This window comes from Rhinoderma darwinii, chromosome 2 (genome assembly GCF_050947455.1).
Source record: "Rhinoderma darwinii isolate aRhiDar2 chromosome 2, aRhiDar2.hap1, whole genome shotgun sequence".
Lineage (NCBI taxonomy): Eukaryota > Metazoa > Chordata > Amphibia > Anura > Rhinodermatidae > Rhinoderma > Rhinoderma darwinii.
Window position 1 is genome coordinate 83,873,289 of NC_134688.1, and position 26,869 is coordinate 83,900,157.

Below are 26,869 nucleotides of genomic sequence, written 5' to 3' on the forward strand. Positions count from 1 at the left end.
CAAATGGGAGGTAGAGGTGTTTTTAGTTTGTTTTCTGTCGACTGTGCTATTCAGTCACAAAAAGGGAAACCTGCCGGAATGGTGACAAACGGAAAACATTAGCAATGTTTCCGTCACCATTGATATCAATGGTGATGCAAACGGAAGCTAAGGTTTCCATTTTCCTTTCCGTTGACTGGAACCCCTGAATGGAGAGCGAACGCTGATGTGTACCGGCCCTTTCCTGTATACAGAAAGAGTTGTCCATTCCTGTGTGGGCAGGGTAAGCGCGACTTTCTTTGACTCGTACCAGAATTGTTGCCCAGGATCACACATGCCATTTTTGTGCAGTATTTGGCTTTCTTTTGTTTTTGAGCGAAACACAGTGGACACAAAAGAAGATTTCTAAGGCCTCATGCACACGACCGTAGTGTTTTTCTGGTCCGCAAATTCCAGGACCGTGTTCCGTGAAATGTCCTCTGCAGTTCATCCGTATGTAATCCGCAGTTCATCCGTATGTAATCCGCAAAATGCGGATGAAAAAAAAAAAGCCTAGGTAAAACAGGATGACGACAGAACTCATTCCCGGTCGTCGCCTAGCAACACTTCCGCAAATCCGCAAAACTGCGGATGACACACGGAGGTGTATCCGCAATTTCCACGGGCCCATTGACTTCTATTGGCATGTCCGCATCGAATTTGCGGCCCGTAATAAGACATGTCCTGAGTTTCTGCGGCACGGATTTGCGGACATGCGGAGACCCGTGAAAACACAGATAGTGTGTATGGCCACATAGAAATGAATGGGTCCGCAATTCTCCCGTGGATTTGCGGGGGAATTGCGGACGCAAAAACACGGTCGTGTGCATGGGGCCTTAGTCTTGTCTTTATATCTTACCTTCCTTTTGGATCCACTGCTGGCATTGGCTCAAAAAAACACCCGAAAAACCTCATCAAAACTGCTTGTATGTGATCCCGACCTCCTACATAAAAATACTAAATCAAAACATTAAAAATGATCTAACCCTCCACTCAGCATCTCCCCCTCCATCCTATGCTGGCCAGAGAGAGGGTAACATAGGAGATTTGACTGAGCCACTTTAAATTCTTGAAACGATACACTATCAAATTGGAGCAGTAAGTTGAGACTTTGCCTTGCCACCCCTTATGCACTGTCGACTTGTTGGGTAACCTTTTAAATCCTATTGAGTGCTTCAGAACATCATGCGCTTGATGCCCAGTCCACAAAGCATCATCGTGCATATTGGGTACAGAAAGCTCCTCTTAGGAATATATTAAATATTCCTCTGTTACAAAATATAAGGTGGAATTCTCCTCTTGGAATCTAATACAGGCAATATATAAAATTGGTGGTGGCTTCCGCTTTCCCTACAGATGGGCATTAATGTCTCATTAAAATAAACCCTTTTTGTATCTATAATTGTGTTTTCTCAGGTGCACCGTGTTTTTAAGCTGCATGTGGAGAGTTGCAGGAGGTCTGGCCACACTGCTCTGGGTCTGGCGGCTGTGACTCTTTGGTTACGGGCTTTGCGCTCTCAAGTCTCTGAGCAAATGGCTGAGCCGGTTGCTCAATGGGTCAGACTTAAAATTGATGGTGCAAGGAATGGAGATGAAGATCTGCGCCTGCAGTGAGTGAGAAAAAAATAAAATAAACATATATATATATATATTACACAAATTGATGCTCTTCATAAACCAGTTATTCATTTATTTTTAACTTCATTATACGCAGTACTCTGATGGATCAACTCTATGATAATTCCATGGATCCTGAATTGATGGTTTGTCTCCTATCAGAAGAGTTGAAAGGATATAAATCTGTCCATGGGGACACCGGACAGGAGCGTTACAATACAATCTGTGACCTCCTTAAACTATGTGCTGAAGACGGCCCCCTCGCCCATCATCGTCCAGTCTTCCTACTCGAGCTTGCTCAAGTTCTCTGTTACCATGACTTCTCTGGACACACTGAATGGTAAAGTTCAAGTAATATCACAAGACGTTAAGGGTATGTGCGCACGTAGTGTTTTTCGGGCTGTAAACGTCCTGAAAAATCGGAAGCAGAACGCCTACAAACATCTGCCCATTGATTTCAATGGCAAATACGGCGTTCTGTTCCGATGGGGCGTCTTTTTACGCCTCGTTTTCCAAAAGCGACACGTAAAAAGACGCCCGCGAAAAAAGTGCATGTCACTTCTTGGTACTTTTTGGAGCCATTTTTCATTGACTCTGGAAAAACAGCTCCATATTTTCAGACCTTTTTTTTGCTTAGCGTGTGAACATACCCTTAGTGGTAATATTCACACTGCTGCTTACTTGCGTGTTACGGTATGTTCACACGCAGTGAGCAAAAACGTCTAAAAATACGGAACTGTTTTCAGGCTCCTGATTTTCAGATGTTTTTTAACAACTCGTGTTTTTCACTGCGTTTTCGCCGGCCGTTTTTGGAGCTGTTTTTCAATGGAGTCAATGAAAAACTCCTCCAAAAACGTCCCAAGAAGTGTCCTGCATTTCTTCTTTTGACGAGCCTTCATTTTACGTGCCGTATTTTGACAGCGACGCGTAAAATAAAGGCTCGTGGGAATTACGTCTGAAAATAGGCCGTGTGAACATACCCTAAAGTTTTATCTCCACTTTAGCCATGTGTACAGCTATGTAACATTGCCAAGGTCAAATAAATTTCTTTGCTGTAGGCATCTCTAGTGATTGACCAAATAGGGGTCATACTCGCTCCATGGCCCTAGGGCTGCAAGGCAACAGCCCTAACATGCTGTTCTGCCACCTCTGTGTTAAACGTATGTTGGAGACCGCGCAATTCTTTTTGTGAGCTACAGATAATGTCAGTGTTTTCTCTCTCTCTCTCTCTCCCTCCAGTACTGCTTTAGATGCTGTGCAGGATTGCCTCAGGCTTCTTGATTCTGCTTCGCAAGTTTCAGAAAACCATGACCGTTTGCTGGATTTAAAAGCCCAGGCGTTGCTGTGGCAATATATCTGCACTCTTGAAGCCAACCTGCGGGAGGTAAGTGAGGCTTTTCATGATCTAGCTCCATGTTCACTACCAACTGGTCACACGTCTGCAGGCTCTGGGTCCACCTACGTCTCCCCATGATTCCAACTCAAGTGAGATGAATGGTCCTTCAGTCTGCTTGAAATGACTTCTCTCTGCAACTCGATATATTTCATCCAGATGACCAGAATCCTTTACTGTGGGGGAACCATTACATCAGTGACTTCTTCTTTACAAAATAAGAAAATTAAATTTATTCGTACAATTGTAGTGTAATGGTCTCTTCTTTTATCCTTGTTTCCTTCAATTAAATTTTGTTAATGCTGCTCGTTTTCTAGGGTTTGGAGGAGCAACAAAGGAAAGAAAAGTTGGACACCCAGCGCCAGTCTAGTGGTATAGAATATGAACCTAATGACCTCAACTATGAAGACAAACTTCACGATGACCAGTCTGCCAGGGATGGCATTTGTTTCACACTGGCTGGGGAAGCAGGTAAAAGAACTACTTTTGGTTTTATTAACCCCTTCACGCATCATGACGTTAGTGCACGTCATAGTGCAGGGAGAGAAGCATGGAGCGCACACACGCTCTGAGTGCGCTTCATACGCTGCGGGTGTCAGCTGTGTATTACAGCTGACACCCGGCACTAAAGGTCAGGAACAGCGATCACGCTGTTCCTGGCCGTTTAACCCCTCAAATGCGGCGATGAATCGCAACTGCAGCATCTGAGGCGTTCTAGAGAGGCGGGCGGCCCACTCTGATAGCTCATCGGCGCCCCCATAACGTGATCGTGGGGTGCCAATGGTTGTCATGGCAGCCAAGGGGTGTAATGAAGGCCCCAAGGACTGCCTTCACTCTGCTTCGGTTAAGCGTTGCCTGTGGCTTGACAGAAGCCGGTAAAAATGACAATATACTGCAATACGTTAATAGTGCAGTAATTCATGCAAAAGGAGCCCGGACCAAGTATTGAGCGCATATACTGTACATTTCAGTAGGCCAACATTTCGGTATTAAAAATCATTTTTGAAATTGGACTTGCATAATATTCTAATTTTCTGAGACACTAAATTTGGGGTTTTCATTAACTCTTAGCCATAATCATCAACACTAAAAGAGAAAAATGAATCTGTATAAGAATTGAATTACTGAAATAAATTAACTTTTTGATATTCTAATTCATTGAGAAGGACTAGTAGCATTATTTAATGTGCACGATGAACACCGTAAAAGAAAAAAAATATATAAAACCAGAATTGCTGTTTTTTTTGGCAACTTAGCGGTGAAATTTTTTTCAAATAAATAATGATCCAAAAAGTCATAAGTACCAATAAAAGCCACAGCTCGTGCCGCAATTAAATAAGCCCTCACACTGCTCAATCTCAATAGATGAAAAAAAATAAAGTTCGGGCTTCCAGAATATGGAAGAAATTTATTTTTTTCTTCTTTGTAGGAGTAAAATGAAACCTATATAAATTGAATATCGTTGTTATCGTATTGGCCAGCAGAATAAAGTAAATTTGTCGTTTTCACCACACGGTGAAAGACTTAAATACTAAACCCAAAAGAACATGGAGGAATCATTCGTTTTTTGCAATTCCAGTCCACAAAAATTTTGTTTTCAGTACATTATATAGTACTTTCAAATGGTGCCAATAGAAACCAACTCCACCCACAAAAAACAAGTACTCACACCTCTCCATCAATAAAATCGTTATGGGTAATGGAAGGCAGGGAGTGGAAAATGAAGAAAAAAATAAAGTAAATTAGTAAGGGGTTAAATAATACACATCTGTAAATCTTCTATATATAAAATGTTGAACTATAGCCCTTTTTTTTTTTTTTCTACTTTTATTTTTGGGATTTTTTTTTTTTAAATCTAGGACCCATGAAAGGCTTGGATAAAGCACTGGACTTATGGAAAGATCTTTTTTCAGGCTCTGAAGTTCCATCCCTCAATAGTGTTGAACAGACGGTGTTCTCATTGCATCTACTAGGCTCCCTGTTTCGACTCATGTTAAAGGTGAACCCCAAATTTGTCGCTATGTTGCTGTGTTTACCCCTAATAGGCGTAACCTTTTCAGCGATGGCTTTGAAAAAACTTTTGTTAAAAGCCTCATGTACTGTAGTATGATCTCATATACAGCCCACAGCAAAATAAGAATGAGATACTTAAAATATAATTTTTGGTCTTGGAAAGTTACGAATGTAAATTGAAAGTGGGTAGATGGGAAATGACGGACATCCTCTCCAGCTGTATATAGTACATTGATAGTTCTATGAATTTTTGTTTTCCTCAGCCCCTGCAGGCCATACAGAGTTTTCTGCTTGTAAAACATCTATGCAGCTCTCGGGCTGATAACATCCGGGTGGCCGGAGCTCTGTGTCATGTAACCAAACTTCTGTTTTATCTGGAGAGTCCGAAGTATGCGAAGGTGAGTCTCCTCCTCCATCTTGGCTCTAAAAGATGATTTTAAGTGGTATGCATGTTTACATCTATCAATCTTTTGCATCTTTAACGTGTTGCAAAAGGCTGTATGAAGACTGGCCTGATAAGGCAGGATAGAAAAGGGGGTTTTACACTGGGCAATTATCGGGCAGACCTCGTTCATAGAACGCTCGTTGCCGATAATTGCCCTGTGTAAACAGGGCAGCGATCAGCAGATGAAAGGGCAAACGCTCGATCATCTGCTGGCTGTATAGTTTTAAAAAAAGTGAAATATTATCGTTGTCGGCAGCACATCTCCCTGTGTAAACGGAGACGTGCTGCCGACATGATAGTAATGTATGGGGAAGAGCGATCAGAGTACCATCCATATGTCCATGTGACGGGCACACGAGCGCCAATCAACAGTGTCTATCGGCGCTTGCTGCATCGGCCGGTGTTAATAGGACCTTAACTCTATATACATAAGACCCTGTATGCATCTCCCTGGTCCTGTCACTCCTTGGCCTCTGGGGTAGGGAGCTGTACTTCCTCACTACCAAGTAATCTGACATTTATCTGTCAATAGGCTCCCATTCATTTAGGCCGCCATAGAGTGCACACACCCTGCTGCACTGTCCATACATGGAGGAAATGTGTCTCTCCAATTTGGAAATTAAATAGTTACAACATTTAAAGAAAAAAAAGAACAAACACATTATTTCTCCAACAGAATTGCATCTAGTTAATTAAACTAAAATAAAATATGAGATTCTTTATTTATTTTTAACATCCGTAGTCCGTCATCTATTGTATATGAGGAGAGGGAATGTGTTTGAATATGTGGTAAAGTTTTATGGTGATAACCTATTCTGGTGTCCGTAAAGAGAATTCCTTTCTGGTGTCTTTGCTGATTACCGTCTAGGGACCATGTTTATTTCACCTGTTGTCCGTTAACCCAGTCCGGTATATGTGGCTCTCTAAACTCTTGTATCTTAATCTTTTGTTCCTACTTTCTCAGGTCACTCTCCAGGAGGCAGAAGCCGCTCTGCTGCGTGCTGATTCTTCTTCTGAAATCTATGTGTTGACCGACTGTTGCTGTCAGCTACTGCGCAGTCATCTTTGCCGGGTGACAGACCAGGTACATCATTATCATTAGTGCTACACTGGATTTGCATGGTATATGGCACCATTTAATATTTTTGCAGAATAAGAAAAACAAATTTATACTTAAACTATTATAAATGCCCTTGAGCACAATTCACTATGACTTTTTTTGCATCATTGTAGGTTGAGAAAGGAGTACAACTTCTTGTGAATCTTCTCCAACATCCATCGCTTCATAAGTCTTCCAAAGCCTGGTACCTCCTAAAAGTTCAAATTTTGCAGGAGCTATCAATGTTTCTTAGGCTTCCACCTTCAGTTCTGCTGCTGGATCTCTACAAGCAGCTCTCTTCCCATGGTAATGTGTCCCAATTCATGATTTGCAGGTTAATGATTCCAAGATTTAAGCTTTAGTATATTCTAGTTGCGGAATTCCTTTGTCATGATGTATTACATATTTCTCTAATGTTATTGGGGGGACACCGCACCATGGGTATAGGCCCTTGCCGCTAGGAGGTTGATTCTAGTTCGGAAAACTCTTGGCTCCCCCCAAGCTGGCCATACACTACCCACAGACGCTGGCTAAATCACTTTTAATCTAGTGTCAGTAGGAGGCATACATCTCCTTATACTCAGGTCGTCTGTTATTTTATTTTTTTCTTCCTTCGCTAAGCGTATTGGTCCAAGGGTAACGTTCCTGCCATTCTGGTCACTACCCATTCTACAAGGGTAGTTCGTGCCTTCTGGGCGGTCAGACACCAAGCTTCAGTTGCTCAGGTCTGCAAGGCTACTACCGTGAGCAAATTAATTTTGATGCCAGTCTGGGTTGCATGCATGTTCTGTTTAGTGGGTTGCATGCATGTTATTTTTTTGCTACTGTCTGGGATTGTTTTAGGTTATTCTGTGTCCCTCAATGGTCGTAATGAGGAAATAGAATTTTTGTATTTACCGTAAAATAATATTTTTCTCGCTGAATACATTGGGGGATACAGCACCCGCCCTCTCTTTTGGTTTATACCAGGCTTGGGACCTGTTTTAGCTGTTTGGTGGTTTTTTGAGTTTTTTTTTTTTTTTTCTCCCGGGACTGTGGATTTATTTTGTTTGCTTATCGTCTTACTACTTCTGTACAAACAGATTTATCCAGTGTCTGTGGGAAGAGTTTGACCTGCATGGCTGAAGCCAACACTTTTTCTACCTAGTGTCGGTCTCTTAGTGGCAAGTGTCTCTATCTATGGTGTGGTGTCCAAAAATCCTATTGACCTTGGCAGTGAAAGGGTTCATGTGATTACTAATTTGTATGAGTTTGCCCTTTTTTTTTTTTTTTGTCTTTATTTTCTGATTTTGTATTCCCAGGATGGCATAATCCAGAAACTGCTTTAACAGAAGCTCACAAGTTGCTTAGGAGTATTGTTCTTCTTTTACTTGGAAATGATGTACTGTCCACTCTGAAGGTCACATCTGATTCACGATTTGTGGACAATGGTATGAGAAATGTTGTTTTCTTTGAGTGGCTGTTAGGTAGGGTGGATATGTAATTAAAGTTTTAATTCACTAAATGAAACCTTTAGTATACCTTTTTTTTGTTTTTTTTATATATTTTTTGGATTTATTTTTTTTGGTGGGAATTGTTTTAGGAGAGAACCTCCTCCAGAAGTGGCAGGTACTTGCTGATCTGCTGAGTTGCTCCCAGGATCTCATCAGCACCCTGAGCCGTCTTGGCAGTGTTTCAGAGGCCAAATCATTTTGCTTGGAGGGATTAAGATTAGCCAAAAGTCTTCACAGCATGCGGCAGTAAGTAGCCAACCCCAGTGTAACCTTTTTACAACCACAAGTTTCTGTCACCAAAATGCTTTTCTGCTGTGTTTTTGCACCAATAATTTTCTATAGTATATTCTGCACTGTGAATGCATTGTCTTCATATAATGTATACAGTGATCTGAATTTCATCTGTTTCTCCAGTTACTTAGAACACTAGCTCTCGCACTTGAAGTTTAAAACTGATGTCGGGGCTGGTCGGTTGGTAAGGCAGCTGTTCTATGCCAAAGCATCGCCTGCAGAGCTCCTGTGCTGGTTCGGCTTCAGCCGTCATTTCTAAACTTTGGGTGGGAATGAGATTTTGTTCTAAGCAACTATAGCTCCACTTTCATCAAAATGGATATCATTTAGAGGCTCATCCCGTTTAGAATCCCTAATTTAGCAGCTGCCTCTTGTGACTTCCTTTTCACTTCTGCGCAAGAGACCATGTGAATGGTGAAAGACATTATTTCTGCTTCAGTCTTTAGATTTATTCCCATTTATTGGGACATTGCTCTTTTTTCAAGCGAGATTTCGATTTCTTTTATCTATCATTTATTTATCTTTATTTACATTTCTACCCTGATGATGATTTGAAATGTATGGATATCTTTTATTTTTTTTTTTCCCTCTTTAGCTGTGCAGACTTCTTGGTAAGGAAGGCAGAACTAGAGACTATACGTGCTGAAGCTCAACTATGTGAGGACGATTTGCAATATGTGGTTTTTCTCATGGAGTCTTGTACAGGTAAGTTTAACCGTTACGGAAGTAAACCGGTGTTTTTCATATGCACCTTTCACTCCCTGTTACCATGTCACTGGAGTCTGTAAAGATTTGAATCCTCAGACCACGTTTGTAGACCTCCACAAAGTAATCAGCTCTGTTTTATGGCCCTGTTCACACAATTTTTTTGCATGCAGAAATAATCTGCCTCAAAATTCCTTCAGGAATTTTAAAGCCAATTTTTAAATGCTTGCGCTTTTTTTCCACGTTTTTCCATTGAAGCTAATGCAAGGACTGTGGGCAAAAAAAGCCGCAATAAACACTTGGAAACGAGCGTTCAATGGGAGGTCAGAGGCGGAAACCGCAGTAAGAAAGGACATGCCGCTTTTTCCCGCGAGCAGGCAAAAGCTGCCCGGGGGGGGAAATAATACCTATATCTCCCATTGAAATCAATAAGGGGGGATTTCAGACTATTTTTGGTGCTAATTCTGACGTGGTTTCCACATAAAAAAAAAACTCTGAGCAGGTCCTAAGCAGGCGATGTTTTACATTTGCAATGTAACAAAAAATTTCAATCCTGTCTCTTTCATTAGATTTCTCAGAAAAATCTCAACATAAAGAAGTAAAGATAAAACTTTCTAAAGGGAAGCAGTCAAACAAAAAAGGGAAGACTCCCGAGTTTACCCCTAGCCCCAGCCCAACAGATGACTTTCTTAAAGGGGTTCAGTTTAAGTTTGTGAAAACCCGAGAATTAATGAAACCTCCAGAATCACCTACGATTGCACCTTCGTCTGTAAAGACCCCTCTTCAGTTTGTGTCGCATACAATGGAGTGTCTGTGCCCCTTATGCTCTGACCTTGTTCTCTCTCTTCTCTGCACAAGGTGGCAGGTTGCTCAAGCAGAGAATGACCCCCTGAGCCGAGCCTTGTTACGATCAGCTCTGAAGCGTTGTAAGTCAATAACCGTCCGATTCTCTAAAATTTTGAATGGACTCCTCTGTAGAAAAGATGGAGAACTGGGCATTGCTGATAAGCTCACTGCTCGGGTATACCAGGATATAGTAACTCTGAGTCCTTCGCCTAATCTTCCCGAGGGGATGTTAGAAGATGGTTTACGCTTTATTTCTTCCCGTCCAACTACTTTCCCCAAGCACTGGATGGCCAGTCTTTTACTAGCGAAAGCATTGGACTCTATTTACAAGCTGACGACTAAGCACGGTGGATGCATTGCAGATCTCTTCATGCAAGTATGGGGCTGGAAGCCACAGCAGGAAGGAAAAAAAGTCACGGGTCTTAAGAGCAACATTACTCCTTCCAATGCACTTACTAATAAAAAGAGATTTCACCGAATTTCCGCAGATCTTGGTGATATACTTTCTCAGGAGGAATCTGATTCTTCCATTTCATCAGTGCTTGCCACAGCTCAAACACCTTTGCGAAAAGAGCGTCTGACCTCACAATCCAAGTCTGTTATATCAACCCTTACCAAAAAGAGTTCTGTCACCGTCTATAATGAAGAGTTTCCCCAGCCAGAATTAGAACCAAAAGCTCCAAGAAGACGCAAGACTAGAGCAGTGATCAAGGTGAGTGTATACATCAAACTACTTTACCGTCGCGTATTTTATAGTTGGTGTCAAGATTACTTGTAGCCATACTGTCTCTGTATGGGGTATTAAGGGATTCAAGCCCCTTCTGAATTGAGTATCTTTTTAACCAGGTCGATTTCAGTGACAGTGATTTGGAAATGCCAGATGACATTGATAATGACCCAACTTGGAAAAGTAAAAAGTCAATGGAGCGTGCAAAGCCTGCTACCCGAGGCAGAGCAAGCACTAAGCGCTGTGTAGTGCCCGCTATTTCAGAGTCATCTGAGGATGATTTGGCCACAAAGAGCCGGGCCAGGAAAAGAGGAAGCACAAAAAAGGCCCCAAAAGAGAGCAGCTCGCCTAGTATCCAAAGGCACCGTCCACAAGAGAAAATAGATGTGGCTCCTGTGGAAGCTTTACGATCAATAGAGGAAGAGCCGGAATTGTTAGATTTAAGTATTGAGGAACTGCGAGCTTCTGATACAGAGGAGCAACCATCAAGAGGTAAATAGTTGACTATTCCCTAAATGTTCTGACTGCCATAAATGAAGAGCGATAAGAGGTCTGCTTGACTTCAGGAATGCCTTACCTTCTCTGCGTACACCATACATTAAAGTAGGGATGTCACGATACCAGAATTTGGACTTCGATACCGATACTTCGTTTAGTATTGCGATTTCGATACCAATTTCGATACTTTGCCAATAGTGATAAAAAACAACAACTTCTTCCGTTTTCTGATGTGAGGCGCAGCGTGTGATGAATTTTGAACGCGCCTCACATTAATAGTAATTAATCCCATCATGTTTCTCAGTCATAATGGGTTAATGTGTGAGGTATATGACGGGGTTAATTACTATTAATGTGAGGAACATGGAGGTTAAATTCATCGTGCCTCACATTAATAAGTGAATGCAAGCCGTGTTTATTTCATTTTTTTTACAGCGTACACATCATAAATGATGCAGAAAAATTGTTATGCGCGCCATTACTGAATGTGTATATTTTATGTATTGAGACTTATTTTAATGTTTATTGTAAAAAAGGTGAATGTGTATTTTTTTTAAATGTAACATTACTTTGTTTTTACTTTATTTTTAAACTTTAATGTACTGACATATATGAGCCATGTGCCAGCCAGTACATTAGCCTGTGTATGTATAGCACACAGGCAGTTGTTAGGACATACTTGGGTATGTCCTATCAACCAGAAATATGGTAAGACAGCCCTGGGGTCCGTCAATAGACCCTGGGCTGTCTGCCCATATATGGTATGGCCCTCGATCGCGTCACAGGAATTACCTGTGACGCGATCCAGGGGCATCCCCCTTCTCATTTTCTCCTGAATGCTGCAGTCAGCTGTGATCGCAGCATTCAGGGGAATAGCGGCGGAGATGAGCGGTTTCTCTGATCTCCGCCGTTATAGAGCGGGGCTGCGGCTGTGTAATAGTCATTGCCCTTCTCCTGACATTAAGTGTGCGCGCAGTCAGCATGAGGTGATGCGGCCGGCGCTGCACTAATGAGCGGCGGTTCAGGCACTGGGGACAGAACATGGGGGTGTTTTGTAGAGCGCCCGCCATGTTCTGTCTTCAGTGCCGCCGCTCATTAGTGCAGCGCCGGCCGCATCGCATCATCCTGACCCCGCGCACATGTCAGGACTCCGGAGCGGGGCTGTGGCTGAATTACACAGCAGCAGCCCCGCTCTCCTACATTCATGTATTATTATACTGAGCTGTGCGGCTGCGCAGCGAAGTATCGAAATACAGGAAATAGCGGTATCGAACCGTTTAGGGATGCACAGTATCGAAGTTTCGATGCACCGTGCATCCCTACATTAAAGTTCTTTAAGATTTGCAATATGATTAAATATGGCAAAAAAACTTTTTATACACTAGGTTACAAGGGACAAAAATCCTCCAAAAAGGAGAAGGTGGCAGAGTGTGAAATTCTCAGAAGAGATATTGGTGCTGATCCGCAGAGCTGGACTGGAGGAAAAAGACAGCAGAAAACTGATACAAATATCTTCAGCTTTTCTGGGTTTTCTTCTTCTCTTCCTGATACATTCAGTAAGTAAAACTCACGTGAAATGGAAGCTCCGAGTGAATAACCTGATTCCCGGCTGAATACTATTTTATTATACAAGGAACAGTTGACTGCGCTATTGATTCCGTCAAAATAACAGAACCCGTTCACAACGGTGACAAACGGAAGCCATTGGCAAAGTTTCCGTCACCATTGAGATCAATCGTGATGCAAACTGAATCTAAGGTTTCCATTTGCCTTTCTGTTGACTGGTTACCTGACGGAAACCTCCGACCAAACACCTCAATGGAAGGGCAATGCTCATGTAAACATGAGACAATAGACACTTTTTTTTTTTTTTTTTTGTGAATTGCGTACTTTGATTGTTTTCTTCTTCTTGTCTGCTCAGGTATCTCTGATTTGGACTCTGTCTCTAATCTTCTCCGTGAAGCTTTGGAATCTGTAGCACATTTCCCTCCTTGTACCTTATACTCCAAACTATGCCGACTTCTTGCTCTGTGCTCTGGAGGACAAGATCCATATATGACAGGACTTCTAGTTAGTGAATCCATTTCCATCACTTTGAGACATCAGTTACTCAGTGACATTCATCGCAAGCTAAGGTAACCTATGCATTAGTTAACAGATTCAGTGCACCTTTGTCTTGGATAGACTCTACTCTGCCGAGGGAGGATTTGTCAACAATACTTCCATGGATCACAATTGATCCTTTTTAGTTCTATAGACCATATAACACATTAATATATCTGTGACCGTGTTTAGTTGTCCTTTAATACAGTGGTTTAAGTAGTATTTAAAGGGGTTTTCCCACTGCAGAAAGTATCGGCCTATCGCTAGGATATGCCATCGCTTTCTGATCGTGGGGATCTGACTGCCAGGACCCTCTGAGAAAAAAGGGGCTGCAGCAGTTGTTTATCGTGTCCCCTTCAAGGTTTCAACCTGCACAGCGGCACTCCTAGACACTAGCTGTAGGGTACTGCACTGTGAGTGGAAAAACGGAGAAGGGGCTTCAGGGCTAAACTAAAAAGAAAAACTTCATTCTGATGGCATATCTTAGTGTTATTTAAAGGGGTTTTGATAAGTTGGACACTAATGACATATCCACAGGATATGAAATAAATGTCCGATAGATGCAGGTCCCACCTCTGAGATCCGCACCTATCTTTAGAACGGGTCCCACTGAACCCCGTTCCGCTACTTCCTGATGAGATGGTTGGGAGTTACGGAAACATGCGAGCTCGCAGAGCTATGCCATTTCCGTAACTCAGTGAATGGCAGTTCTGGAAACCGCGTAGCTCGTCTTTCTACGTTGAGCAAGGCCCCGAGAACCCTGTTCTAGAGATAGATGGGAGTCCCAGAGGTGGGACCTGCATCTATTGGACATTTAGCCTGTGGATATGCCATAAATGTACTAGATGGTAAAACCCCTTTAAGGTAATGGGACTAAGCTGCAATACCGCCCACAGCCCATGGACAAGAGTGGCATTGTTTCTGAAAGAAAACTGCAATGTTTTTCTAATCTCATACACACCCATTTAACACCAGTAGGTTTAGGCGTGTTTTTATTCAAATATATTTTTTCTATTTTTTAGGAAACTAAAGAAGGAGGGTTTATGTGACAAGTTACAGTGCTTATCTCTGGATGATAAGGATCCCAGGGTTCAATATCTCTCACAGCTTGAGGCTCTCTTCCAGTTCCCAAAACAGTCCCTACAAGCACATTCATTCAAGGAGCAGATCCAACAAATCCCAGCAAGTAAGTGGTTTTTTTTTTTTGTTTTTTTTTTTACGAGGTCTGATTTGTGTTCTGACATCTGTAATGGAACCATTGACCAGCGCTGGTATTTCGCAGACACAGCCGTGTGCATACTGACCTTAGCTGACTCCCAGACAACGGATCCTGGAGATACACTACTACTTTGTAGGCTTGAACGGGGAAATGCTCCTGTTACAGTACAAATACCCACAGCCCATCTGAAGGTAACGCTCACCGCTCCGAATGTTTTCATAGTGTGTGTGAGATTTTTTTTGTAACCATTGTGCTAAATAATAACCGTGACAATGGCTGGTATAATGTTCATTTCCCAGATTTAGTAAAGGCTGAAAACCAATAAGTAGGATGTGCGTGGAATGAGTGATCTGAGATTCTGCTGTGACTAGTGTGTAAGGGTCATACAAAAAGGGGGAATCCACTCCGTCTGTTAATTGATAGAAAAGAACCTTTATTTACCTGCCATGTATTAATATACTGCTACTGTGTTTTCACCAGGTGCCTCTAAGCGCAGCACTGCAAGAGTTTGATAAAATTCAGAAAGAGCAGAAAACTGTCAACAATCTGACGGATAAAAAGGAATGGTGGGAAGGACGCACCACTCTGGACAGCCGCATGAAGGTAAACTCTTTAGCCCACTGCTGAATTTTGAAGAAATGTAAATAAAACATCCAATAGATTCCCATTTTATTGCAGAATACATAATTCATATTATGCACTCAATACATGTTTTTGACATATTAAAGGGGTTGTCCAAATTCAGCAAATGTAATGTTCTTTTTTGTATAATTAAATGCTAAACCATTTTCCAGTATAGTTTCTGTATTAATTCCTCACGGTTTTCATGATCTCTGCTTGTTGTCATTCAGTAGGAACATTCATTGTTTACTTCCAGTAGATGAAGTTCTGTCCATGGTCATATGATGGACACACAGGTGCTGGGATCGTTAAAAGACACAGCTCTGATACACATACTGTAATGAGCCGTCACCTGTGTGTCCATCACATGACCATGGACAGAATTGTATCCACTGGAATCAAGCAATGACTGAGTCACTACCAGCAAAGATCTGGAAAACCGTAAGGAATTAATACAAGTATATTGGAAAATTGTAAATCTTCTAATTATACAAAAAAATTCTTTAATTTGACGAAACCAGACAACTCCATTTAAACTCGTGAAAAGCGCTTCTATGGGTTTAATAAATTGCCCTCGTAATAAAACAGTCTATGTACCGGAATGCAGTTGGACTTCACCCTTTCCACCAAACACTTTCTAAGGTAGGCAAAACAATTTTTACAAGCTCTATGGTCTTTTGGTGAATGCCTTGTACTCTTTGAGATCCACGTACTTTTTTTTAAATTTTTTTACATATAAAAATGTTCTGTTCTTACCTTTTTGTACTGCTTCTTTCACATGTAGGCTTTAATACAGTCATTAGATGAAGAGGTCCTAGGATGTTTGAAGAGTCTGCTTTCTCCACCTTGTTCCATGTCCGCATTAGAAGAAGAAGCTAAAAACCTCTCCAAGGGGCTCTCACTATGTGGCTGGAGGAGAACAGAAACCGCACTTCTGAAGGTGAATACTTTACATTTTATACGTTTTTGTTTCACACCTTTTTAACCAAAACTATATTTTTGGAGATTGTCTCTTCAGCACCCTCCTCCCAGGTTTTATTTTCTTATCGGAGGTGTGGAAGAATAGGATATAAATGGTGATGGGATTCTTCATAAACATTTTAACAATGCTTTGACTAGGGTAGAATAAGACAGAGGGAGCATGATTTATTTATTTTTTCTCTACAAACCTTATAACCCAAGGTACTTATATAAGTGGGGAGTTGGTAGATCAGGGGCGTCAAATTGCTTAAACGGCGGTTTCAGTTTGGGTAGGGTTACTCTCTAAGAAAATGAGTATAGTACAATCGATGGGTTTATTACTGATGGCCTTCCTTTTTGTTTACAGGTGATTTTGGGAAGCTGCCACCATTTAACCCCGCAGCACATACGTTCCTTGGTCCAAGGATTCTGTACCTCAAAGACTGAACAGGCTGAGGAGCTTCTTCAGAAAGCTGTGGATAGGCTGAAATTGAAACCGGAAGATCCTGAAGGGCATCTAGTTCTGATATTGGATAAGGTGAGATGCAGCATTATGCTGAGGTCATGCTTATTACTTGCATTCACACCAAAAAACGAGCACAAATTTCAATTTTCATGGTGTTCAGGCTGTGATTCTTAATGGTGCCTGTAACTAAAGTAAAACAATATGTTTGGAATGCTCTAAATAAATATATATATATTTTAATCCTATCCTCCTAACCTTTTGCGTAACTCAACAGCACCTTCAGAAGTTGCCTTGGGAAAGTATGCCTTGCCTGCTGACCAGATCAGTGACTCGTCTTCCATCCTTACATTTTCTGCTCAACTATGGTCTGCTAAAAAAGGTACTTTGCTGCTGCTCTTTCTAGTCTAGATTGAGTAGATTTTAATGTGTGGAAAACTGGCAGTGCATCCTGGTGTCACACACATTGGCAGCACTTTAAGAACACAATGTCTTCAGCCTGCCCGGTCTGCCTTCTGCCATGCTACATTTTATTGCTAGAACATATTTGTGGCTCTTGTAAAATACAATCTGGCATCCTTGTCTTTTGATGGGGTTGTGGTTTGGGCGCCTTTGCTTCTGTTTACCAGTCTTTGTTCTTCCTGCAGCACCAGCCTCAGAGCACCCTTGTTCATGGGGTCGATCCGAAGAAAACCTTTTATGTTCTCAATCCTCACTCCAACCTACCTGGCACAGAGGAGCGGTTCAGAGATTGGTTCAAAAAGTAAGTTCCACATTTACTAATTTTCCACAAACTGTTTATAAACGGATTATTATTATGGCCTGAAGTAAATCTTTCTGATTCATCTAAAATTTCTTAACAAATCATATCCAGTACAGTTTGGTTTAGTACAAACATCCATTATGCTAAACCTCTTTATCAGGTTAGTGTGTTTAAAAAAATAAAAGTAGTGGTTACTCTGGGAAATACCCTAAAAACAACATAATCTAACCCTTTTCTACACACCATTGTAAGGATATGTTCACACAGGATGGAAAAGCTGCGTTAAAAGTACACAGCGGATCAGTCCTAGAGCCTGCCGGGAAATCCGCCCGATAAACCGCACAAAATTGTGGTGCAGTTTTTTTGGACGGAGTCTCTGCTGTGTAAAGCAGTGCTTGAAGAAAAATAACAATATTTGCCCCAATGTTGTTGTCATAGCGGCCCGTGCCTCTTTTCTTCGTCCAGCCTGGCCTCCTGAGATGACGTTGCAGTCCATTTGACCGCTGCAGAAGTTACAAGGGATAAAACGTCATCCCAGGAATTTATGAACGGTTTCTCTGCGTTTTTTTTATCCGCAGCCTGTGGATGAGATTAGTTCAAATCTCATCCGCTTTGCTGCTACTGTAATACGCTGCAGATTTTCCGCAATGAAATCCGTTGTGGAATATCCGCAGCATATTCACCCGGTGTGAACACACCCTAAATGTAAGGCACTGACAGCCTCATCTTAAAGCGGATCTGTCACCTATTTCTGCTGTCTTGTCTAGGGGCAGCATAAATATGTGACAGACACTGAGCTAGTACGATCGCTGAGCTAGTACGATCGCTGAGCTGCTGTGTATTTTGGCCTTATACCTATAGCGAACTGCTAGCGATGAGTCAAAGTATATACTCCCACCAGCCGCTGATTGACATTTTCTCCCCATTACTGTGCATAGGGAGGAAAATGTCAATCAGCCACTGTCTGTGGGGGGGGGGGGGGATGTGCATGTATAAACTATGCTTTAACTCCTCACCAGTGGCTGTGCTGTAAATATCAAGCCAAAATACACACTGTCTGTTATATAATGAAAACGGGGCAGCATAGATGTGTGACAGATACGCTTTTAGAATGAGAGGATGGGCAGTTACACATCTAATCATGCCCTGAGCCCAGTCGCGCCATCTATCGAGTCACGTTTTTACCGTGTCTGGATCAAATTTTTGGTGATTTTATGTGAACGTATGTGCATGTAGACATAGGTATAAGTGACAAGTACAAACTCTGCACATCTTGTACTAATATTTTTAGGAGGAGTTGTGTCTCTCCGGCTCCGCTTTACTATAAAACAAAAAATAAAAATTGCATTAAGGCGTCCATGAGTGTAAATGCTGTGTGGTATTTGCACAATGTGCCGTTTTTTAATTTATTAATTTTTTTGTAATGAATTTATTTTAAATAAATGAGGATCTATTGTCGCTTCTTTCTGGACTTTCTATAAGGCTTAAAGTTTACGTGTCGGAAAAGGGATTGGAAAGTGAAAAAGCCACCACGAATACGCCATGTATACAGATTGCTGCAGATTTGAATTTCACAGCATGCCTTAAAATACGCACGGATTCGGTAGCATGTGAATTGTTTTTTACATTTTTTTTTTTTGTTACCCCATTTACTTGCGTTTGAATTTACATTGGTTTGTACCGAAACTGCAATGTGTGAATTTAGCCTATGAAATGGAGAAGCAAACCTATCAGTCATCCTAACCATACTGAACCTTATACATGAGGCCAGTTTTACTAGAACGAACATCCTAATCAAATGAAATATACAGATGAGCAACTTGCTGGTTTGTATACAAAGTATGATGGGTTTTAGAGATTTGTATGCATTGTTTTTCTTTACTAGAAAGTTAGGGTCTGAATAAGCCAACGTTTTTAAAGACTGTGGACGGCTTTTGTCATGGAAAAAAAATATTTTTTTTTATAGGTTAGTGGTTGTCTTGAGTTTAAAAAAAAAAAAAAGTTACACTAAGTTTCAGGCTGCAATCTTGATTCCTTAATTACCTTTTAGACCAGACCCCCAGATATGTAGTTTACAACCTGCTTCTAGTTTTAAGACTTTCTCCTGTGAACGTGTGTACCTCCTACATGCTGGATGTGAGGTCGGAGTCCAGGATGCTGCTGTCATCGCTATCTCACAGCTTCAGAGAGAGAAATTGAAAAAGCACAGAGAGCAGATGATCGCCCTGATAGGAACAGTATGCTGTCGGATTTATGTCAGAATTTGCAGAACAACCAGCTAAGCAAAGGAGTTAGACTCTACAGCAAAATGGTAGGACATTATTAAGACTATTAGTATCTTAAAGGGGTTTACCCACTAAGATTTATTACTTATCCACAAGATAGGTGATAAATGTATGATTGGCGAGGGACCCACCACTGGTGCAGTGAGGAGGATTTTGAATGGCAGGGCACATGCACAATCGCTGCTCCATTCAAAATCATTCTCTCTGCGCTTGATCGCTGGGGCTCCCCAATCGCACAAACATTTATCACCTATCCTGTGAATAGGTGATAAATATTTTTACTGGGAAAACCGCTTTAATATTGCATTTAGGAAGCAAATGAAAAATAAAAAACCAATTCAGTGCAAAGGTGTCCGTCCATAGCCTTTAACAATTCTGTTGGCTTCCCAACTGTCACTTTGTAACCTTGTGAAGTGCAGCTGTACATTAAAGGTGTGCGTTGTTTTGCAGTGAACCTGGATGGAAAGGAGTGATTCGATCTGCTCCAAAGTCTGAAGCGCTTCAGTCTGCTCTGACTAAGCAGGATCTCTATATGTAAGTATACAGTGTTGTAGCATCTTCTGTTACTAAGAAGACCATTCAAGCTTATAACGCTGTGTCCTCTCTACAGTTACGTAGGGCATGGAGCAGGTGCACACTTCTTGGATGCTCAGACTCTGCAGCGTTTAGACTGTAATGCGGTAGTGTTGCTGTTTGGATGTAGCAGTGCTGCCTTGGCAGTTCGAGGCGACCTGGAGGGTTCTGGCATAGTCTTGAAATACTTAATGGCTGGATGGTAAGTTTAAATAAATGTAGTATATGTGTAGCTTTATATGAATTTTATAATACACCGCCCTGTTTTTTTTTTTTTTTTTTTTTTTTTTTTTTTTAAATGCTCTTAACCCCTTAATGACCGGGCTATTTTGCACGTTGATGACCAAGGATTATTTTTTGTTTTTTCATGGTCGCATTCCAAGACTCGTAACTCTTTTTTTTTATTCCGTCGACATAGCCGTATAAGGGCTTGTTTTTTGCGGGACGAGTTGTATTTTGTAATTGTACCATTTTTAGATGCTTATAATATATCGATTAACTTTTATTAACTCTATTTTAGGAGAGAATTGAAAATAAGCAGATATTCCAGCATTGATTTTCACATTACAAATTTACGCCCTTTACTATGCAGCGTAAATAACATGTTCACTTTATTCTATGGGTCGGCACGATTACGGGGATACCAAATATGTAAAGGTTTTATATGTTTTACTACGTTTGCACAATAAAAAGCCTTTTAGAAAAAAATTACTTGTATTTGCGTCGCCGCGTTCCAAGAGCCGTAAGGTTTTTATTTTTCCGTCGATGTGGCCGTATGTGGGCTTGATTTTTGCGGGCCAATGTGTCGTTTTCATTAGTACTATTTTGGGGTACATAGGACTTATAGATTAACTTTTATTTAATTTTTTATGGGGGGAATGGGAGAAAAGAGAGAATTTTGCCATTGTTTTTTGCGGTTTTTTTGGACGCTGTTAGTCCGGCGGTTTAATTAATGTGTTCATTTTATTGTTCAAGTTGTTACGATCGCGTGGATACCATATATGTGTATGTGTTATTTGTTTTGACACTTTTACTAAATAAAACCACTTTTTGGGCAAAAAAAGTTGTTTTATTTGATTTTGACAAATTTTTTTATTTTTTTTTTCACCAACTTTATTTAACTGACTGACATTTTTTTTTTTTTTTGTCCCACCAGGGGACTTCACTATGCGATGTGCCGATCGCATATATAATGCTTTGGTATACTTAGTATACCAAAGCATTATTGCCTGTCAGTGTAAAACTGACAGGCAATCTATTAGGTCATGCCTCCGGCATCGCCTAACAGGCAGATGCTGAAGGCAGACCTGGGGGTCTTTGTTAGACCCCCGCTGCCATGGAAACCCGACGGCGACCCGCGATTTCTTTACGGGGGCGCCGATGGGGTGACAGAGGGAGCTCCCTCCCCCTGTCAAACACATTAGATGCCGCTGTCACTATTGACAGCGGCATTTAATGGGTTAAACTGCCGGAATCGGAGCGCGCTTCGATTCCGGCAGTTGCAGCAGGAGCCAGGCTGTGTATAACAGCCGTGCTCTTGCCGCTGATCGCGTGGGTACAGTGTCAGTACCCGTGCCATCACAGGATGGATATATCCGTCGTCCTGCGCGAACTAGTAGCTGCTAAGGACGGATATATCCGTCCTTCGGCGTTAAGATGTTAAAGGGGTTATCCAACAATAGTAAGTGATGGTATATGGATAGTATCAACACTTGTTGATTGATGGGTTTCCAAGACTGCTCTCTGGCCCCTGACCCCCACCCCTGGCAACTAAATAGCAGGGTGTCGCCCAGTTTCCATGGTAGTCGGAGGCCTATGCAAGACCTCCAGGTCTGCCATCAGTGCCCTATTGAGCCAGAGGCTTAATAGTGGAGCACAGATAACTGCAATACAGAAGTATTGCATGAGTGATCGAACAATTGCACGGTAAAGTCCTCTACTGGGACTAAAAAAAAAAAAGTTTAAGGCCGGGTTCCCATTGGTCGGATACGCTGCATAAAAAAAAATCGTGCAGCGTATCTGACCTGGAACCCCCACAGCACCTTCTGTATGAAAATTGACACCACATTGTGGTGCGGTTTTTTCAGAAGGAATTTCTGCTGCGTAAAAAAGCGCTCATACTTAGGGCCTGTTCACATCAGCGTTGGCTTTCCGTTCCGGGGTTCTGTCGGGTGAACCCGGCAACGGAGTCAAACTGAAACCACAGCTTCCGTTTCCGTCACCATTGATATCAATGGTGACGGAAACATTGCTAATGGTTTCCGTTCGTCACCATTCCGGCAGGTTTCCGTTTTAATGACTGAATCAATAGCGGAGTCGACTGCGCTATTGATTCCGTCTGAAAAACTGAAACCTGCCGGAATGGAAACCATTAGCAAAGTTTCTGTCACCATTGATGTCAATGGTGACGGAAACGGAATCTGTGGTTTCAGTTTGACTTTCCGTTCCGTCAGGTTTCCAACGCTGATGTGAACAGGCCCTAAGCCTCTCCCTCCTTTGACATCTGCCCCGGCCTCCTACGATGTTGCAGGCCTTGTGACGCTGCAGCCTGTGATTGACGGCCTAATACAAATTTTTATGTCTTGATAAAAAAACAAAAAACCTTTTCCTATTTTTCATCAAATTAAGTAAGCAATAAAAGAAAGCACACATAATTGGTATCACCCTGTCGTTAAGGCCATATTCACACGAGCGTGTTCGGTCCGTGATATACGGTCCGTACGTCGGCCAAGTTTCCTGGACCGAGCACACTACAGGGAGCCGGGCTCCTAGCACTATAGTTATCTAGGACTCTCTGAGCCCCTGCCTCACTGCGGGAAAACTGTTTTCAGTACGGGACAGTAGTTCTACGGGGCGACAGGGACTTCAAGTGTCATAGATAACTATGATGATGCTAGAAGCCCGGCTCCCTGCTGTGTGTTCGGTCCAGGAAATGCGGCCGACCTACAGACCGTATATCACGGACCGAACACGCTCGTATGAATCCGGCCTAAGGCCTCATTTACACGAGCGTGTGCGGTTTGCGCACGCAAAAAAACGCAGCGTTTTGCGTGCGCAAAAGGCACTTGACAGCTCCGTGTGTCATCCGTGTATGATGCGCGGCTGCGTGATTTTCGCGCAGCCGCCATTATAGAGATGAGGCTAGTCGACGTCAGTCACTGTCCTGGGTGCTGAAAGAGTGAACTGATCGGCAGTAACTCTTTCAGCACCCTCGACAGTGAATTCCGATCACAATATACCGCAACCTGTGAATAAAAAAAAGGCGTTCATACTTACCAAGAACTTCCTGCTAACTCCAGTCCGGTCTCCCGGCCGTTGCCTTGGTGACGCGTCCCTCTCGTCATCCGGCCCCACCTCCCTGGATGACGCGGCAGTCCATGTGACCGCTGCAGCCTGTGCTTGGCCTGTGATTGGCTGCAGCTGTCACTTGGACTGAATTGTCATCCCGGGAGGTCAGACTGGAGGAAGAAGCCTGGAGTTATCGGTAAGTCAGAACTTCTATTTTTTTTTTTTTTTTTACACGTTCATGTATATTGTGATCGGAAGTCACTGTCCAGGGTGCTGAACCAGTTTAACTCTTTCAGCACCCTGGACAGTGACTGTCTCCTGAAGTCACGTACCGGAAAATTTTTTGCCGGGTTCGGTCAAAACTAGTTCGGCCGAACCCGGTGAAGTTCGGTTCGCTCATCTGTAAGACACTCCGTTTGGATGCTTGTAAACAGAAAAGCACGTGGTGCTTTTCTGTTTACATTCAGAGTTTGACAGCTCTTGCACGAATTACGCAGTTCGCACGGAAGTGCTTCAGTGCGACCTTCGTGGTTTTCACGCACCCATTGACTTCAATGGGTGCGTGATGCGCGAAAAACGCAGAAATTTAGAACATGTGAGTTTTTTTCAGCGCACTCACGCTGAGCAAAACTCACGGACTGTCTGCATGCCCCCATAGACTTGTATAGGTCCGTGCGACCTGCGTGAAAAGCACGTGCGTCGCACGGACGTATATCACGTTCGTGTAAATGAGGCCTTAGGCCTCATGCACACGACCGTATTTTTTCCCACCCGTAAATACTGGCGTAAATACGGGTCCGGTGTCACACGTATTCCACCCGTTTTGCACCAGTATTTATGAACCCGTGCTTGTAAATATGGGTCCGGTGTCACACGTATTCCACCCGTATTTACGAGCACGTTTTTGGCGGCAAAATAGCACTGCACTAATCGGCAGCCCCTTCTCTATCAGTGCAGGATAGAGAGAAGGGACAGCCCTTTCTGTAATAAAAGTTAAAGAAATTCATACTTACCCGGCCGTTGTCTTGGTGACGCGTCCCTCTCTTCACATCCAGCCCGACATCCCTGGATGACGCGGCAGTCCATGTGACCGCTGCAGCCTGTGATTGGCTGCAGCGGTCACATGGCCTGAAATGTCATCCAGGACGTCGGGCCGGATGTCGAGAGAGACGCGTCACCAAGGCAACGGGCGGGAGACCGGACTGGAGGAAGCTGGAAGTTGTCGGTAAGTATGAACGTCTTTTGTTTTTTATTTTTTACAGGTTTATACTGATCGGTAGTCACTGTCCAGGGTGCTGAAAGAGTTACTGCCGATCAGTTAACTCTTTCAGCTCCCTGGACAGTGACGATTTACTGACGTCGCTTAGCAACGCTGCCGTAATGACGGGTGCACACATGTAGCCACCCGTCATTACGAGAGCTCCATAGACTTCTATGGACTGTCCGTGCCGTTATTACGGCCTGAAATAGGACATGTTCTATCTTTTTCAACGGCACGGGCACCTTCCCGTGAGAAAACGTGAAGGCACCCGTCGCCAATAGAAGTCTATGAGCCCGTTATTAGGGGTCGTAATTACGACCCGTAATAACGGGAGTTTTTACGGTCGTGTGCATGAGGCCTAAGAGTCACGTTATTTAACCCACCAGGTGAACTCCATAAGAAAACAATGTTTCAAGCATTCCTGTTTTTTGGTCACTTCACTAACACTGAAAAAATAGAAATAAAATGCAATCAAAAAGTTGCATGTACCCCAAAATGTTACCAATAAAAAATACTGCTTACTCTGCCAAAAAACAGCGGTGTGATATTACCAATGGAAATATGAAAAAGTTATGGGACTCTGAATAAGGTGACGCAAAACAATTAATTTTTTTTAACCGTTTTTTTTACTTTGCAGAAGTAGTAAAAGATTTTAAAAAAACTATATAAATTTGGTATCGCCACAATCGTATTGACCCACAGGATAGTCATTTTTACTGCACAGTGAACGCTGTAAAAAAAAAAAAAAAAACCTCAAACACCATGGCGGAATTTAATTGTTTTTGTTTGTTTTTTGTAATTCCAACCCACAAAATAGTTTTTAAAGGTTTCTCTGTACATTATATGATACATTAAATGGTACAATTAAAAACTACAACTCTTCCTGCAAAAAAACAAGCAAAAATGCCTATGGCTAAGTCGATGGAAAAATAAGTGTATGTTCACACGCTGAGCCAAAAACGTCTGAAAATACGGAGCCGTTTTCAAGGGAAAACAGCACCTGATTTTCAGACGTTTTTTGGGCAACTCGTGTTTTTGGAGCTGTTTTCAATAGTCTGAGAAAACGGCTCCAAAAACATCCCAAGAAGTGTCCTGCAGTTCTTTTGACGAGGCTGTAATTTTACGCGCCGTCTTTTGACAGCTACGCGTAAAATGACTGGTTGTCGGCACAGTACATCGGCAAACCCATTGAAAGTAATGGGCAGATGTTTGCCGATGTATTGAAGCTGTCTTTTCAGGCGTAATTTGAGGCGTAAAACGCCTCCATTACACCTGAAAATAGGTAGTGTGAACCTAGCCTTAGTGTTATGGCTCTTGTATTGTGCAGGTGGATTAACGAAAAAACTAAAATTTGGCTGTTTCCAAGTGTCGAATAAGCTTTTTAGGTCTCGCACACTGGGAATCCTAAATATTTCTGGGAAAAGCATGCTGCTTCGGATGCCTGCATTCATACATTTAACTTTTTTTTTTTTTTTTTTTTTAAACGCAGCCCCCTGGTGGTTGGAAACTTGTGGGACGTCACAGACCGAGAGATTGACCGTTACACAGTGGCTTTCCTGCAAGGATGGTTGAAGACGGGGTCCGGCGCTTCACTTCTGAAATACTTATCGGAGTCTCGCCAGGCTCCCAAGCTAAAGCACATCATTGGTGCAGCTCCTGTGGCTTATGGGTTACCTGTGGCCCTGCAATGCCATGCGCCCAGTAATACGTAGTGGCTCGTACATTGTACAGAAACCTATAAATGGTACTGACCGTGTTAACAATATAAATGATATTTTAATATCTACAAAAATATAAATTGCATTTCCATATTTAAACTGGTATTGTGAGTGCCATGGGGAGAGAAGGAAAAGGGAAATCTATTGTGGCATTAAATGCAGGACTCGGGTCCAACCTGCAGGCTCATGGCCACTGGTTTTATATTATACCAGATGCCATGTGAATGATCTTATGCTCAACCAAGTGTATATTTAGGTTCAGATATTTATTACTTTGCAAAAAAAGGTCTACGCCTTTAAATCCTGCAGTCTCGCGAAGCTGTTTTATTAATTAAAAACGTATATTTATGTGAAGTTAAATTTTAGAGATGGAAAGTTTTAAGACAATATTTCTAATCCATCAGAATGTTCAAGGAAATGTATACATTTGCATAATAAAGATTTCTGCTGTTTCTTTTTTAAGCTTTGGT

The 26,869-nt window shown here is 42.2% G+C and overlaps 1 protein-coding gene across 3 annotated transcripts in view; it reads left to right on the top strand.

The window, feature by feature from the left end:
• The window catches only part of ESPL1 (extra spindle pole bodies like 1, separase), a 46,274-nt gene extending 19,413 nt beyond the window's left edge, over window positions 1-26,861 (top strand). For all 3 annotated transcript variants that reach the window (XM_075851836.1, XM_075851837.1, XM_075851838.1), the window contains exons 7-31: window positions 1,435-1,628; window positions 1,733-1,975; window positions 2,875-3,019; window positions 3,346-3,499; window positions 4,888-5,027; window positions 5,305-5,439; window positions 6,451-6,570; window positions 6,720-6,891; window positions 7,887-8,015; window positions 8,168-8,324; window positions 8,965-9,074; window positions 9,644-10,632; window positions 10,767-11,139; window positions 12,531-12,701; window positions 13,067-13,280; window positions 14,271-14,434; window positions 14,531-14,658; window positions 14,948-15,070; window positions 15,873-16,028; window positions 16,416-16,586; window positions 16,789-16,893; window positions 17,159-17,274; window positions 20,010-20,093; window positions 20,170-20,334; window positions 26,171-26,861. In XM_075851836.1, the coding sequence (XP_075707951.1) occupies window positions 1,435-1,628; window positions 1,733-1,975; window positions 2,875-3,019; window positions 3,346-3,499; window positions 4,888-5,027; window positions 5,305-5,439; window positions 6,451-6,570; window positions 6,720-6,891; window positions 7,887-8,015; window positions 8,168-8,324; window positions 8,965-9,074; window positions 9,644-10,632; window positions 10,767-11,139; window positions 12,531-12,701; window positions 13,067-13,280; window positions 14,271-14,434; window positions 14,531-14,658; window positions 14,948-15,070; window positions 15,873-16,028; window positions 16,416-16,586; window positions 16,789-16,893; window positions 17,159-17,274; window positions 20,010-20,093; window positions 20,170-20,334; window positions 26,171-26,393 (4,881 nt within the window). In that variant the 3' untranslated portion in view covers window positions 26,394-26,861. The remainder of the gene's footprint in view (window positions 1-1,434; window positions 1,629-1,732; window positions 1,976-2,874; window positions 3,020-3,345; window positions 3,500-4,887; window positions 5,028-5,304; window positions 5,440-6,450; window positions 6,571-6,719; window positions 6,892-7,886; window positions 8,016-8,167; window positions 8,325-8,964; window positions 9,075-9,643; window positions 10,633-10,766; window positions 11,140-12,530; window positions 12,702-13,066; window positions 13,281-14,270; window positions 14,435-14,530; window positions 14,659-14,947; window positions 15,071-15,872; window positions 16,029-16,415; window positions 16,587-16,788; window positions 16,894-17,158; window positions 17,275-20,009; window positions 20,094-20,169; window positions 20,335-26,170) is intronic.
• The last annotated feature ends 8 nt before the right edge of the window (window positions 26,862-26,869 follow it).